The sequence below is a fragment of the Sus scrofa genome, chromosome 1, assembly GCF_000003025.6.
Source record: "Sus scrofa isolate TJ Tabasco breed Duroc chromosome 1, Sscrofa11.1, whole genome shotgun sequence".
Lineage (NCBI taxonomy): Eukaryota > Metazoa > Chordata > Mammalia > Artiodactyla > Suidae > Sus > Sus scrofa.
In genome coordinates, this window is record NC_010443.5 from 35,773,459 (window position 1) to 35,785,911 (window position 12,453).

General features: G+C 37.3%; 2 protein-coding genes across 5 annotated transcripts in view; both read left to right on the forward strand.

Annotated features, from left to right (window-relative positions):
* Nucleotides 1-3,296, forward strand: part of SOGA3 (SOGA family member 3) — an 82,869-nt gene extending 79,573 nt beyond the window's left edge. For both annotated transcript variants that reach the window (XM_021088466.1, XM_021088467.1), the window contains exon 12: nt 440-3,296. The gene's annotated coding sequence lies outside the window, so the exon portion shown is untranslated. The remainder of the gene's footprint in view (nt 1-439) is intronic.
* The window catches only part of KIAA0408 (KIAA0408 ortholog), a 40,906-nt gene extending 30,899 nt beyond the window's left edge, over nt 1-10,007 (forward strand). For 2 of the 3 annotated variants that reach the window (XM_013988435.2, XM_021088489.1), the window contains exon 6: nt 440-10,007. In XM_013988435.2, the coding sequence (XP_013843889.1) occupies nt 440-589 (150 nt within the window). In that variant the 3' untranslated portion in view covers nt 590-10,007. The remainder of the gene's footprint in view (nt 1-439) is intronic. The other variant, XM_021088481.1, reaches the window with a different exon arrangement.

Consider the following 12,453-nt stretch of genomic DNA (forward strand, 5'->3'; position numbering starts at 1 on the left):
GATGTGGCTGTGGCATAGGCAGGCCGTGTAGCTCCGATTCGACTCCTAGCTTGGGAACCTCCATAGGCCATGGGTGTGGCCTTAGAAAAAGCAAAAAAAAAAAAAAAAAGAGAGAGAGAAATCTTTAGCTCTACCATATCAAAATTATCGAACATAAGCTTTAGAATCCCGAACTCACGGTTAGATCTAAAAAGAAATCAGTTGTATTAAAACTTGTCAGTGTGAGGAGATCAACAGGATTATCAAATGCCATGTTCATATTAAAAGTGAATTGTTTTGATTCAAGACCACAAATACCCTCTTTAATTTTTGCTGGTTTTTCTTGCTCATATATATGGTCATAATGAATCCTATATAAATATGGTCATATGATCCATAATATAGTTAGCTCATTGTATGCACCTGAATAATGAAATGAACATCTTCATTTGTGTCTTAGGAACCGATGGCAGTGAAATCCTCACATGGAAAAGGATTTTCCCGACCTGCTAGACCAGCAAATCGCCGTCTCCCATCCAGATGGGCATCCAGATCTCCATCAGCACCCCCTGCCTTGCGGAGAACTGCTCAGAGCTTTACCATTTCTTAACGATCAGAAGCATCGATGGTCTGAGCCTCTGGCCTGGCTTACTAGATTTCAGAAGTCCCATTTGCCAAAGAGAGAGTTCAGAGTGTTATCAACCAGTTCAGTCTCTTCTGTATCTTTCAAGATTACTGGGACAAACAATTTAAATCTTAACCTCCCATCAGTCTTCAGTGTTTTTAATCTATGGTATAATTATCTTCCTTATTTTGATTTCTTAGATCTGAATTTTTTAATGCCATCCTCATTAATTTGATTATGATTTAAGTTGGAACAATGTACTATAGTGTATATTCTAACTTTCTTGCAAGTGGCAGAAAGCAAGGTTATGTGCATGGCCATGTGTTTGTAGGTGCATGTGTTGATATAGGAAGTATCTTAGTATGTACTTAGATAAGAACAACTTATGTGCTAGTGTTGACTTTGAAATTATAACATGTATACCTATATATTCTTTGTGTTTCTTTAAAATTTTTAAAAATATACAGTATTATTTATATTTTGTATACCTTTGAATAGGTATCCACTTAAGGCTTTTGAGGGATCCCTGGCCCCAAGGACATTTAAAAATAATTATACATGTATCTAACATTAGTAGATTTCTACCTACAACTCACAGTTTCTTACCCCATACAAGGATAGTCTAATACCATTGATCTCCTTGTCCACTCTTTTAAATAAATACAATTGTTCCAGGTTTAACAGGTCAGCCTTCTAAAGCCAATATGAAATGTTCAAAAACCTTTTCTATATCATTCAGCAGTCTATCACAGCTTTAACTGGATACTCGATCCTCAGAGGAAGCATCCTAAGACCACTTTATAAATGACGTGACTAAATAATTAATTTATTTTGGCAATTTCACTAACAACATTCCTTAGGTGGGGATATGAAAAGAAATTCAATTATGCTGAGTTCTACTTTTTGTTAAAATTTTAGTAAGCTTTTTGATCGTCTACTTTATTTGGAGTCATGCAGATTAGGAGGTAAGTCATTTATTTTCTCCTTTTTTAACCTTTCCCCAAAAATGAATAGATAAAAGACTAATTCAATTTTTTATTAACAGGAAAATCAGAAATGATATTTCATTGAGACCTGAATATAATATATTCCTTATAGTGTGCTACATTTAAAAAAAAATGGCCTTAAATTAATCTTTGGCATCCATGGGTAGCATAAAGAACGTAATTTTTTTTGTCATAATTTTCAAACAGTGCACCCATAAATAAGATCTATATTAAAAACTGACAGAAATATGAATGTTGAGGTGCTCAGAATTCCACAGAGAATATCTCAGAAGCAACTTTATCCCTTTCCATAAAACCATAAAACCCACTAGGCTATTAGATGGTAATTCTTTTCTTTCTTTTCTTTTCTTTTTTTTTTTTTTTTTTTTTTTTTTTGGTCTTTTCTAGGGCCGCACCTATGACACATGGAGGTTCCCAGGCTAGGGGTCTAATCAGAGCCTTAGCCACCGGCCTATGCCACAGCCACAACAACTCAGGATCCAAGCTGCGTCTGCAACCTACACCACAGCTCATGGCAATGCTGGATCCTTAACCCACTGAGCGAGGCCAGGGACCAAACCTGCAACCTCATGGTTCCTAGTCAGATTTGTTAACCACCGAGCCATGACGGGAATTCCCATAGATGGTAATTTTTTTTCAGCTTTCCTTTTCCTGCCAAAAAGATTAAGGAATTCTTATGACAAAATATTTGAAGAGCTTTGTCCTTCTGATATATCCTAATAGTTTAGAGAAATTTACTTCATTACACCATGGCTGGAGGTAAAGTAATTAATTTTCAAATCCCAGACTGCCTTAAAGGCTCAAGACTGTTGCACGGTTATAGACAGATTCGTACTTTCCAAAGGAGAGTTGCTAGGAGTTGAGCAGAATTAAACTTCTAGAATGTGAGATTGGTAGCAGATGGTAAGTAAGAGCTGTAGATCCACTTTTCTTTTCCTTTTTTTCTTTTTTTTTTTTTTTCTTGGCCCCCACCTGTGGAAGCTCCTGGCCCAGGGATGGAACCCGAGCCGCAGTTGCAGGAAATGCCACAGCTGTGGCAATACCAGCTCCTTAACCTGCTGTGTCAGAAGGGAACTTCCTAGATCCACTCTTTTAATTCTTGTTTCTTTCAGGAATATCATTTTCCATAGGAAGCCTATCAGAGAAAAGTAACCTAGACACCAAGTAATGTCACTTATATAATACGCTTTTCATCTAGAAGAGAGAAAATACTGTTGAGGTGGTAGCCTGTCGGATAAAACGATGGACCTGTCGGGAAGATGCTGCTGTGTAACACTGGGGAGCCTGCCCAAGGACTGTGGGATGTAGCTGTTCCTCTCCTCCACTGTATGCCAGGTAGTCTGTCAGGGATCTGTGGATCCTAACTTGAGTGACAAGTCAGAATATTGAGGATTGTTTTTTCCTTTAGACTCCTGACCTCACCCCGTGATTACTAGAACAAAATTTCCAGGCGTGGGGAGGGAATCTTGAGTCCTTAAACAAAGCAAAATATTTGATGATTGGGGAGATTTGGAAGCTCTGACATTGATTGATATCTTAATAGATGGGTATCATTGGGTAGTCATGTTACGTCTTTGGAACTTGCCTTTGTTATCTGTAAATTAAAAGGATGATATTGTCAGGCCTCACAATTCTATGCCACTTTTTCTATGACCATTTGAATAAAACAGCAGGACACATTTTAATATGTTGACAAAAATCATAGAATATTAGAGCTATATTAGAGAAAAAAAAACTTAGAATCTAGTCCATCTCCTTGATTATAAAGATGAAGAAACTAAAACAAAGATTATTTGACCATTTTGTTTTCTCTTTTAAAATATTTTACAACTCTTAATGGAAAAACCTATCAGTTAAATGGAAATTATCCTTGAAAATGCATTTTGGGTGTGTGGCGATTTTTAACCAGTAGTTTTTCTACTTTGGATGGACAGTTTTCTTCCCAAACAACATACCCTTTATTATGCCATTATTGCTGGATTTAAGGAATTTGTAAACATCTCAGAAGCACTTGATTAAAAGTTTTCCCTAGCAGACTTTTGGGGAGGGAAATCTTATTTTACTTCAGTAGAAGGTTGCTAATATTATAGGTTGATCTCAGAAAGGAGTAAGTACAAGGCAGAGTAGAGTTCTTGAGTTTCTGTGTGTGTGTGTGTGTGTGTGTGTGTGTGTGTGTGTGTGTGTGTGTGCGCGCGCGCGCGCGCACGTGCATTCTTGCCCAAGTTCTCCACATTGCCTTATGCTCAAAGCCAAAAATAAATGGTTTCATCAGTCAAATTAGCTGAAAATTATCCATAACTTTCATTTATTTTTACATAGAAGATGGCCAGATGTTATCATGCACAAAACATGCAAAGGATTTAGCCAGACTCCATGTCATCCTGAGAAAACACCTGGACCTAAAACAGAGAATCTGCTTCCCTGCAAATATTTTTTGAATTATTTTTAGGCACACTTGCTGACAACTACTTTGAGAATGAAATCTCATGGCATCTGTGTACATGAGGAACATTTTTATTTTCTTCCTTTTCTACAGTGACACTCCAGCTGAGAGTTTTTTAAGGTCTAAATTCAAATATGTACATAGCTTAACCCAGCTTCTCCTAAAATATCTCTAGATAGTAGAGTCTAAAGGCCAAGCCTATCTGAATTCCTGCACCCAGCCATATGCAACCCATCTGGTTTCTCATATACTAACACAATTTTGTGCCATTTAACCTTATTAAGTCTGATTAAGTTTAGTTTGAAAAAAGAAGACTCCTCTAAAGTTTGCTTTTACATGATGAAATTAGTTAAATTATTTTTAGACGTATTCGGATTTCTAGTATGTACTATTTCACTTCTGTTTTAACACATTTCTTCTTAAGTACCTTTATCAGAATCTAAAACCATGATTTATTCATTTTACTGTAGCCCAGAAAACACGCTCTGTCAAAAAATGAGCTTCATAAAGTAAGAAAATCAAAACAAAGAAAAAAAAAAGATAGGGAGAGGAGATTTAAGGCAAGTATCTACTCAACATTTTTTTGCTATGGGAATTTTTCTGATCATAGGAAATAATCTTTTGTCTATGTGGGAAAAAAACATCATAAGACTTAACATCTGATACACATTGCAATGATCTCATGCATCTAATAGGTAAGATAGGAAAATTCTGAAAAAAAAAAAAGCTTTCGCTTATATCAAGCTATGATGGAGTCTAGAATAGGAAGAACCTTAGAAATCACACAGAGCAATCTTATCTAGAGGAGAGAAACCTGAAACTTGGTGAGATCTGCAAGGCTGCCAAAGTTACAGTGACAGTCAGGAACCCAGAAAGATTCAAACATCAGTGTTCTGCATCTAGGACTTGATGGTTTGCAAAGCACGTTCATATTTCTCGACTTGTTTACTTCTTCCAACAAATTTCAAGGCAGGCTTTGTGATTTCTCACTACAGAAGGGAACATTAAATAGCCAAGATAACAGAATAAAGATTTCCCAAGGTAACACTTGGAAACTAAGAGGTGGCTTAATTTTGTCTTTCGATGATATAAACCAAGATTCATCATTCATGAAAAGATATTTTTCAAGAAGTTTCATCAAAATAATTTAATTTGTGATGCCTGTGCTTAAATATTGTATGTTTTTGTATGTAAGCCAAAATCTTGTAGAGCATCAATTGAATCCTGACCTCTCAATCTGACCTCTCAATCTTCAAAAGAATCACAGAAAATGTTCATTTTATATGACTTAAGTGCAATAAACGCAACCATTTCCCTTGGAGCATGTAGTTATTTCTAGTTTATAATATCACTCTAAAATTAATTATGTTCCAGCAATTTCTTTTTGAGGCTCTATTCTCCAGTTAAACTATTTACTCATGTAATTTCATAAAAATAATTAAACAAATTTAATCCAGCTATTTGGTATCTGCAGATTTTTTCTACATAATGCTCTTCAGCCTCAAAATAACACCAAATTACATAACCTGAACTATAAATTTTTTTATTTTAGTCTTTGCAAGAAATGTATTAGGAGTTCCCGTTGTGGCTCAGCAGGTTAAGAACCCGACATAGGGGGCATGAGGATGCGGCTTCAATCCTTGCCCTCGCTCAGTGCGTTAAGGATTCAGCATTGCCACAAGCTGCGGTATAGGTCACAGATACAGCTCAGATCCAGTGTGGCTGTGGCTGTGGCTGTGGTGAAATATGTTAATATTAACCCAGTAAAGGAATCTCTGAGTTAATATCTAGGGAGCAAAATAGTCGATTTGCAATGAAAGCTAGAAAACCACAGTTTTAAAAGGCAGTTACTTGAAGCAGAAAAAGGCCAATAATCTCTGTGTGTTAAAATTTAGGAGAGATATCATTGGGAACAAAGATTCTGCTCTAGAAATGCCAGGCAAGGAGAAAGGAGCTGAGACCAGGCATGCCAGCTCATTATAAAGGAAACTAGTGGTGGGGTGGTCCAGGGACCCAAAGCTAAATGAATTCATGTCCTTTCCAACCCAGCAAAAGCAAGCACCAGCCTTTCCCAGGCAAATTGAGGGCATAACCTCAAGAATTCCAGGGCAGATGTGCTGAGGGGTCAGACAGGTGGTCATCCTCAAGAAGCTTCCCTATACAGCATCAGAGACCCTACACTGAGTCTAGGGCAGGTTAGGAATGAAGTGTCCAGAGAAGCAGAATCAAGATACTAGATCAAGAAATCCAGTCCTGGGAACCAGCGTATAGGAAATTTAAGAGAAAACTACAGGTTGAGAAGGAAATTTCCATTGGAAATAGGCCTGGAGAGTTTTTTTCCTTGGCATACCATGTCCTTGCCAAAGATGGGAGCCAAGAATACTTGGATAGCAAGTGAAGGAACCAGGTGTAGGTAACTAGGAGTGTAACCATCAGGAAGCTGCAATAAATGGAGGATCAGCACAGCTTGAGCTCTCATCTGGGATACTTTAGGAACTAGAAAAGGCAGCTGGCCAGCTGAGGACCGCACTCTCGGATTTTAAAGGACAGGCATAGACAATGAGGTGTGGACTGATATTCCTTCCTTCCTTCCACCTTTTTATTTTTACTTTATTTCTTTAATATTTATTGATTTACAATGTTCTGTCAATTTCTGCTGTACAGCAAAGTGACCCAGGTATACATATATATATATATATACATTCTTTTTCTTACCTTATCCTCCATCATGTTCCTTCACGAGTGATTAGACATAGTTCCCTGTGCCACACAGAAGGATCTCATTGCTTACCCACTCCAAATGCAATGGTTTTCATCTATTAACCCGAAACTCCCAGTCTCTTTTATTGGCTTAGGGGGTAAATAGTTGAAAAGGGCCTTTCTGAAGGAAAAAAATAATAGATTTTGTGGACTAACTTTAATCATGTATCATTGAATTCAAGTTTCCAAAATGTCATTGTTGATAATGTCAGCTCTTCACAACTTTCTACTCTTTAATCCTGCTGCAGTCTTACCACACCCAGTGAAAGCTTTCACAATTTCACTTTCACATAGAATTCACCCTTAAAATATTTTTGCTGAATAAGTCAGTTTTGAGAACTACTGTTTATCATTAGACAAAGCAGCGATTCATCATTTTAACCCGTTTTTTTAGCCATCTTTACACGTTTTTAATTCTCCATTTTAAAAAAGAGTAGCTTGGGAGTTCCTTTTGTGGCTCAGTGGTTAACGAACCTGATTAGGATCCATGATGCAGGTTGGATCCCTGGCCTCGCTCAGTGGGTAAATGATCCGGCTTTGCCATGAGCTGTGGTGTAGGTTGCAGACACGGCTTGGATCCTGCATTGCTATGGGTATGGTGTAGGCTGGCAGCTGTAGCTCCAATTCAGCCTCTAGCCTGGGAACCTTCATATGCCACAAGTTCAGTCCTAAAAAGCAGAAATAAAAATAAATAAATAATTTAAAAAGGTAGCTCTACTCAGTTGAAAATCTGATCAGCATCTTTCTCTGCCTAAATCATCACTTATATACAGATGTCAAAGGGCAAGTTTTCCATTTCTTTACAAATTTATCTAAAAGATAAGCATATAAATAATATGAACTGCTGATATAAATTTTTTAAAGTATCTTTTAGTTGAAAAGTCAAGTGACGGGTTAATTTTCAACAAAATCCAGCATTTCTTTCCAGGCAATTAATATACAGAGAAAATCAAAAGTCATACTCTTTAATAGGAGGTGGTGTTGATGCAGTGCTCCAGGGCTGCTGATACATGCAGGATGTAAAAGGGTGACCTTCCCCGTCAATGTCAGCATCATAGATTTGTTTCTTTGCATGTACTTAACAGTATGTATTTTCATTCATTAAAAATAAATCTCAGAGTTATCTTTGTGGCTCAGTGGTAACAAATCTGACTAGTATTCATGAGAATGCGGGTTCCATCCCTGGCCTCCCTCACTGGGTTAAGGATGTGGCGTTGCCATGAGCTGTGGTGTAGGTGGCAGATGGGCAGCTCGGATCTAGCATTGCCGTGGCTGAGGTGTAGGCCCACAGCTATAGCTCCAATTGGACCCCCAGCCTGGGAACCTCCGTATGCTTCGGGTGTGGCCCTAAAAAACAAAATAAATTAATTAATAAATATAAATAAATCTCATGTAGAGTTCAAAAATTTTTTATTTTTACCGGTTATTTTACTCTAAATTGTCTGTATAAAATTAAGGAGAAAAGACTAATTAAATTGCTGAATTATCAATGTCCATGCTTTCCAATTTAAAATAAAGAGCCAGGGTAGCCTTCATCTCTCCATCAGTCATTCCAGGATATATGTCTGGTGTGTTCCAGCTAGTGAACATCATGAAATCAGTGTGTCTTTTTTGCCTTGTCAGTTTCTTTTTAAGCCCCAAACAAACAGTATAATCATAATTCTAGCATGAAGGTGTCACCAAGTTTGAGGTTTTTTTTCTTTAAACAGATTTTAAATTAATCATCAAGCAATTGTGTCTTTCAATTGTGCTTTTCATTCCTAGCTAGCACTTTTTCCCCCTCTATTGATGCACCATTTTCTGGTTGTTTGAACAGTTCATTTTCATGTTAACCACAAGAACAGTGATAGTTTATACAGTCACTCTCAGGAGGTTATTCCCTGAATGATATAAAAGACTAGACCTTTGGCTGTTCCACGGTATTAAAGCTCATATTTCGAATATGCCTCTAAGTACATCCTACTATTTTTAGATGACAGCTCCCTAGTACTAGTTCAGTAGTAAAGAGAATGTTCTATGACCTTTTTACCATAATTTTCACTGGCAAATCTCACCTCTCTGAACATTACTGATTTCTGGATGTACTAAAATTTTTAAATCATCTGTTTTATTTTACTTAATATTCAGCTTGTGATCCAAACTCCCTGTATTAAATCACATAATGTATTTCCTTTAGGAAATAGAATTTTAAAATTATTACACTGTAAATGTATAAACGGAAAAAATAACATTACACACACAGTACAGATTCTTGGGGGGGGTGTACATATCTGATATTGGCAGGAAGTAGAACTAAAAGGAATCAAGCACTTGTAAACAAAGTGTATAATGACATAATTGTTAGGAATTCTTAAACTCCATTCTGGAATCAATGACTTTTTGTGGCATGTAAACTAAAGTTTGAAAACACTGATTCTTGCCGAAATGAAATAACTTCTACGAAGACTGGCTGTACAGGTCTCTGAGATCACATGATAAAATCCCATTTTTCAGCTTTTCCACTCTGGCAAGCAGTGCCATGAGCAACTTTAGCACACTCTGTTCTTCTCGTAGCATGACCAGATCGAATTCTTGGGACTATGATGTTGACAGCACTTTATTCCCCAAGCACAGGAGTACCAAATTTTCCAATCAACAGTCATGCATTAAAAGGTTATGTTCTCTGGGCTTACATAAAAGCAACAAAATACTCATAAAAAAATCAGATTATCTAATTTTCATTGAGTTGGCATGTACCAAACATAGTTTTTTACATTGTTTATTTTGAAGTAATAACAGATTCATAGGAAGGTGAGAAAATAGAACAAAGAATCCCATGCATCCCTTTTTACTCAGCTTCCCCCATGATGACATAAAGTTCTAGAGCAAAACAAGGAAATTAGCACATTAGTACATTACTGTTAGTACATTAGCACATGACTTTTTAAAACCTACATTCATTTGTTTATGTGTGTGTAGTTTTATGAACTTTTTATGTACAAATCTGTGTAATCACCACCGCAACCAAAATGTGTATTTGTTCTGTCATCACAAAAGAACTCCTTTGTGCTACCTCTTTGTATTTGTGTCTCCCTACTCCTCTACACCTGGCAGCCACTAATCTGCTCTCCATCTCTCTAGGTTTATCATTTTGAGCATGTTATGTGAATGGCACCATACACTGTGTAATATTGTAAAATAAACTTTTTTCACTAAACCTAGTGTCCTTGGGATCCATCTAGTTTGTTGCATATATCACTAGTTCATTACTTTCTATTGCCGAGTAGTATTCCATTGCATAGATGTATCAGAGTTTATTCAACCATGCACCCACTTAAGAGTTCCCGTCGTGGCTCAGTGGTTAACGAATCCGACTAAGGACCATGAGGTTGCAGGTTCGATCCCTGGCCTTGCTCAGTGAGTTAAGGATCCGGCGTTGCCATGAGCTGTGGTGTAGGTTGCAGACATGGCTCAGATCCCGTGTTGCTGTGGCTGTGGTGTAGGCCGGCAGCTACAGCTCTGATTAGACCCCTAGCCTGGGAACCTCCATATGCCATGGGAGTGGCCCTAGAAAAGGCAAAAAGACCAAAAACAAAAACAAAACAAAAAAACCCATGCACCCACTTAAAGATATTTGAGTAGCTTCCAGTATTTTGCTATATAAACTGCTCTGAACATTCATATGCAAGTTTTTGTGTACAAGTTTTCATCTCACCAGGGTAAATGCCCAAGAAGAATACAATTGCTGGGTCATATGGTAAGTGTATTTTCAGCTTAAGATCTAGAAGACTATTTTCCAGAGTAGATATGCCATTTTACGTTCCCAACAAAAGTTTGTTCGAAATTGAGTTTTTCCTCATCCTCACCAATATTTGTTATTACTACAAATTTTTTTATTTTATTTTAGATGTTCTAATAGGTAGTGAAAACTCATTTTGGTTTTGTCTGCATTTCGGCCCACCTCATACCACCTGTTCACCTTGATGCCAAGCAAGGATGGATGCCTGGCTCTCCACTTGGAGGACAGCAGGGTGGGTGGGTATGCAGACTAAAGACCAGCCCAGCCAGCATCTCCTCATTCTACTTCATTGATGTGATATTAAGGTGTCGGCTCAGCATCCAGCTGGACCCTATTAACATTACCATCTGGGAAGAGATGCCAGAACATTACTACCTTCCTCCACTGAGTAAGACGTAGATTTGGCTCCCCATTCACGTCTGCCAAAACCATGGAGGGTGTGCAGTCGGTGAGGTGTACAGTGTATTGTATTGTATTGGTATTTTGCCGAAGTCCCGTGGGTATTGTCAAGAAGCTTTTATGTTCTGTTAGGCTGCCTTTTCCCTGCTCCTTTGACCAGAGCAAATAGGCTTTGCTTGGAGTTTGTTTTGTCTGTGCTTTTTGTGGTCCAGGTTGCAGGCTTCCCTGGTGCCCTCTCTGGGATATTTGGAAGGCAAAAAGAAGAACCAGGAACTCAACCCTGTATCACACCCCACATCCCAAGGTAACTGGTCCCTTTTCCAGCTTTATCCCAGCTTTCAGAGACCTCCATGTTTGTTTATTGTTTTACATCCAGCATGTTTAAAAAAGGAAGACCTAGGAATAATTGGGCTATTTCATGTTGGTTAGAATAAGAAGTCTCCCTAAACATTTTTTTTCGGTAACAGCTTTTTCGAGATGTAATTCATAAACTATAAAGTTCATCAGTTTAAAGTGTACAATTCAGCGAATTTTAATTTCTTATCAGACTTACACAACTATTATCATGATCTAATTTTAGAACATTTTCAACACCCCAAAAAGAAATCCTGCACTATTAATAGTTACTATTCATTCCCCTTATTCCCCTTCCCCCTACCACCTACCCCCCATCCCCTGGCAATTACTAATCTGCTTTCCGTCTTTATGGAAATTTCTCAAAATCTCATATAAATGGAATCATAGGATACATGGCTTTTTATAACTGGCTTCTTTTACTTAACATAATTTTCTATGCTTTTGCTGAATTTTTTTTCTGCATCTGTTGAAATAATCATGTGGTTTTTATCTTTTACTCAATTAATATGGTGGACTACACTGATTGAGTCGATACACCAGTCTTGAAGCACTGTAATAACTCCTACTTGGTCACGGTGTATAATTCCCTTTTATATGTTATTGGATTCAGTTTGTTAGTATTTTGTCAATGAGGATTTTTGCATCTATATTCATAGTGAATATTGGCCTTAGGCTTCGTATTGTTTTGGTATGAAGATAATACTGGTAATACTGGCCTCATAGAATGTAACGTGATGTCTTCCTCCTCCTTCCATTTTTTTAAAGAGTTTGTGAAGGATTGGTATTGATTTTTCTTTAAGTGTTTGGTAGAATTCACCAGTAAAATTTTCTGCCTAAAAGCTTTTAAGTGTGAAGAAAATATTGTCTTTTTAAATACAAATCTCAAGTAAATTTACATTCCGGAAAGCTTCACTGAGTTTATAATATGAAACATCATTTCCATTTCCGTTTTAGAAGCATGAATGTACTTTATCGTTCTTTTGCAAAACTGTATACCTTTCTACAAAAGAAGCAAATATATATATATATATATTTGGCCATGGTGTGCAGCAGCTTGACGTGAGATCTCACTTGGGATTGAACACTGGCCACAGCAGTAAAAGCA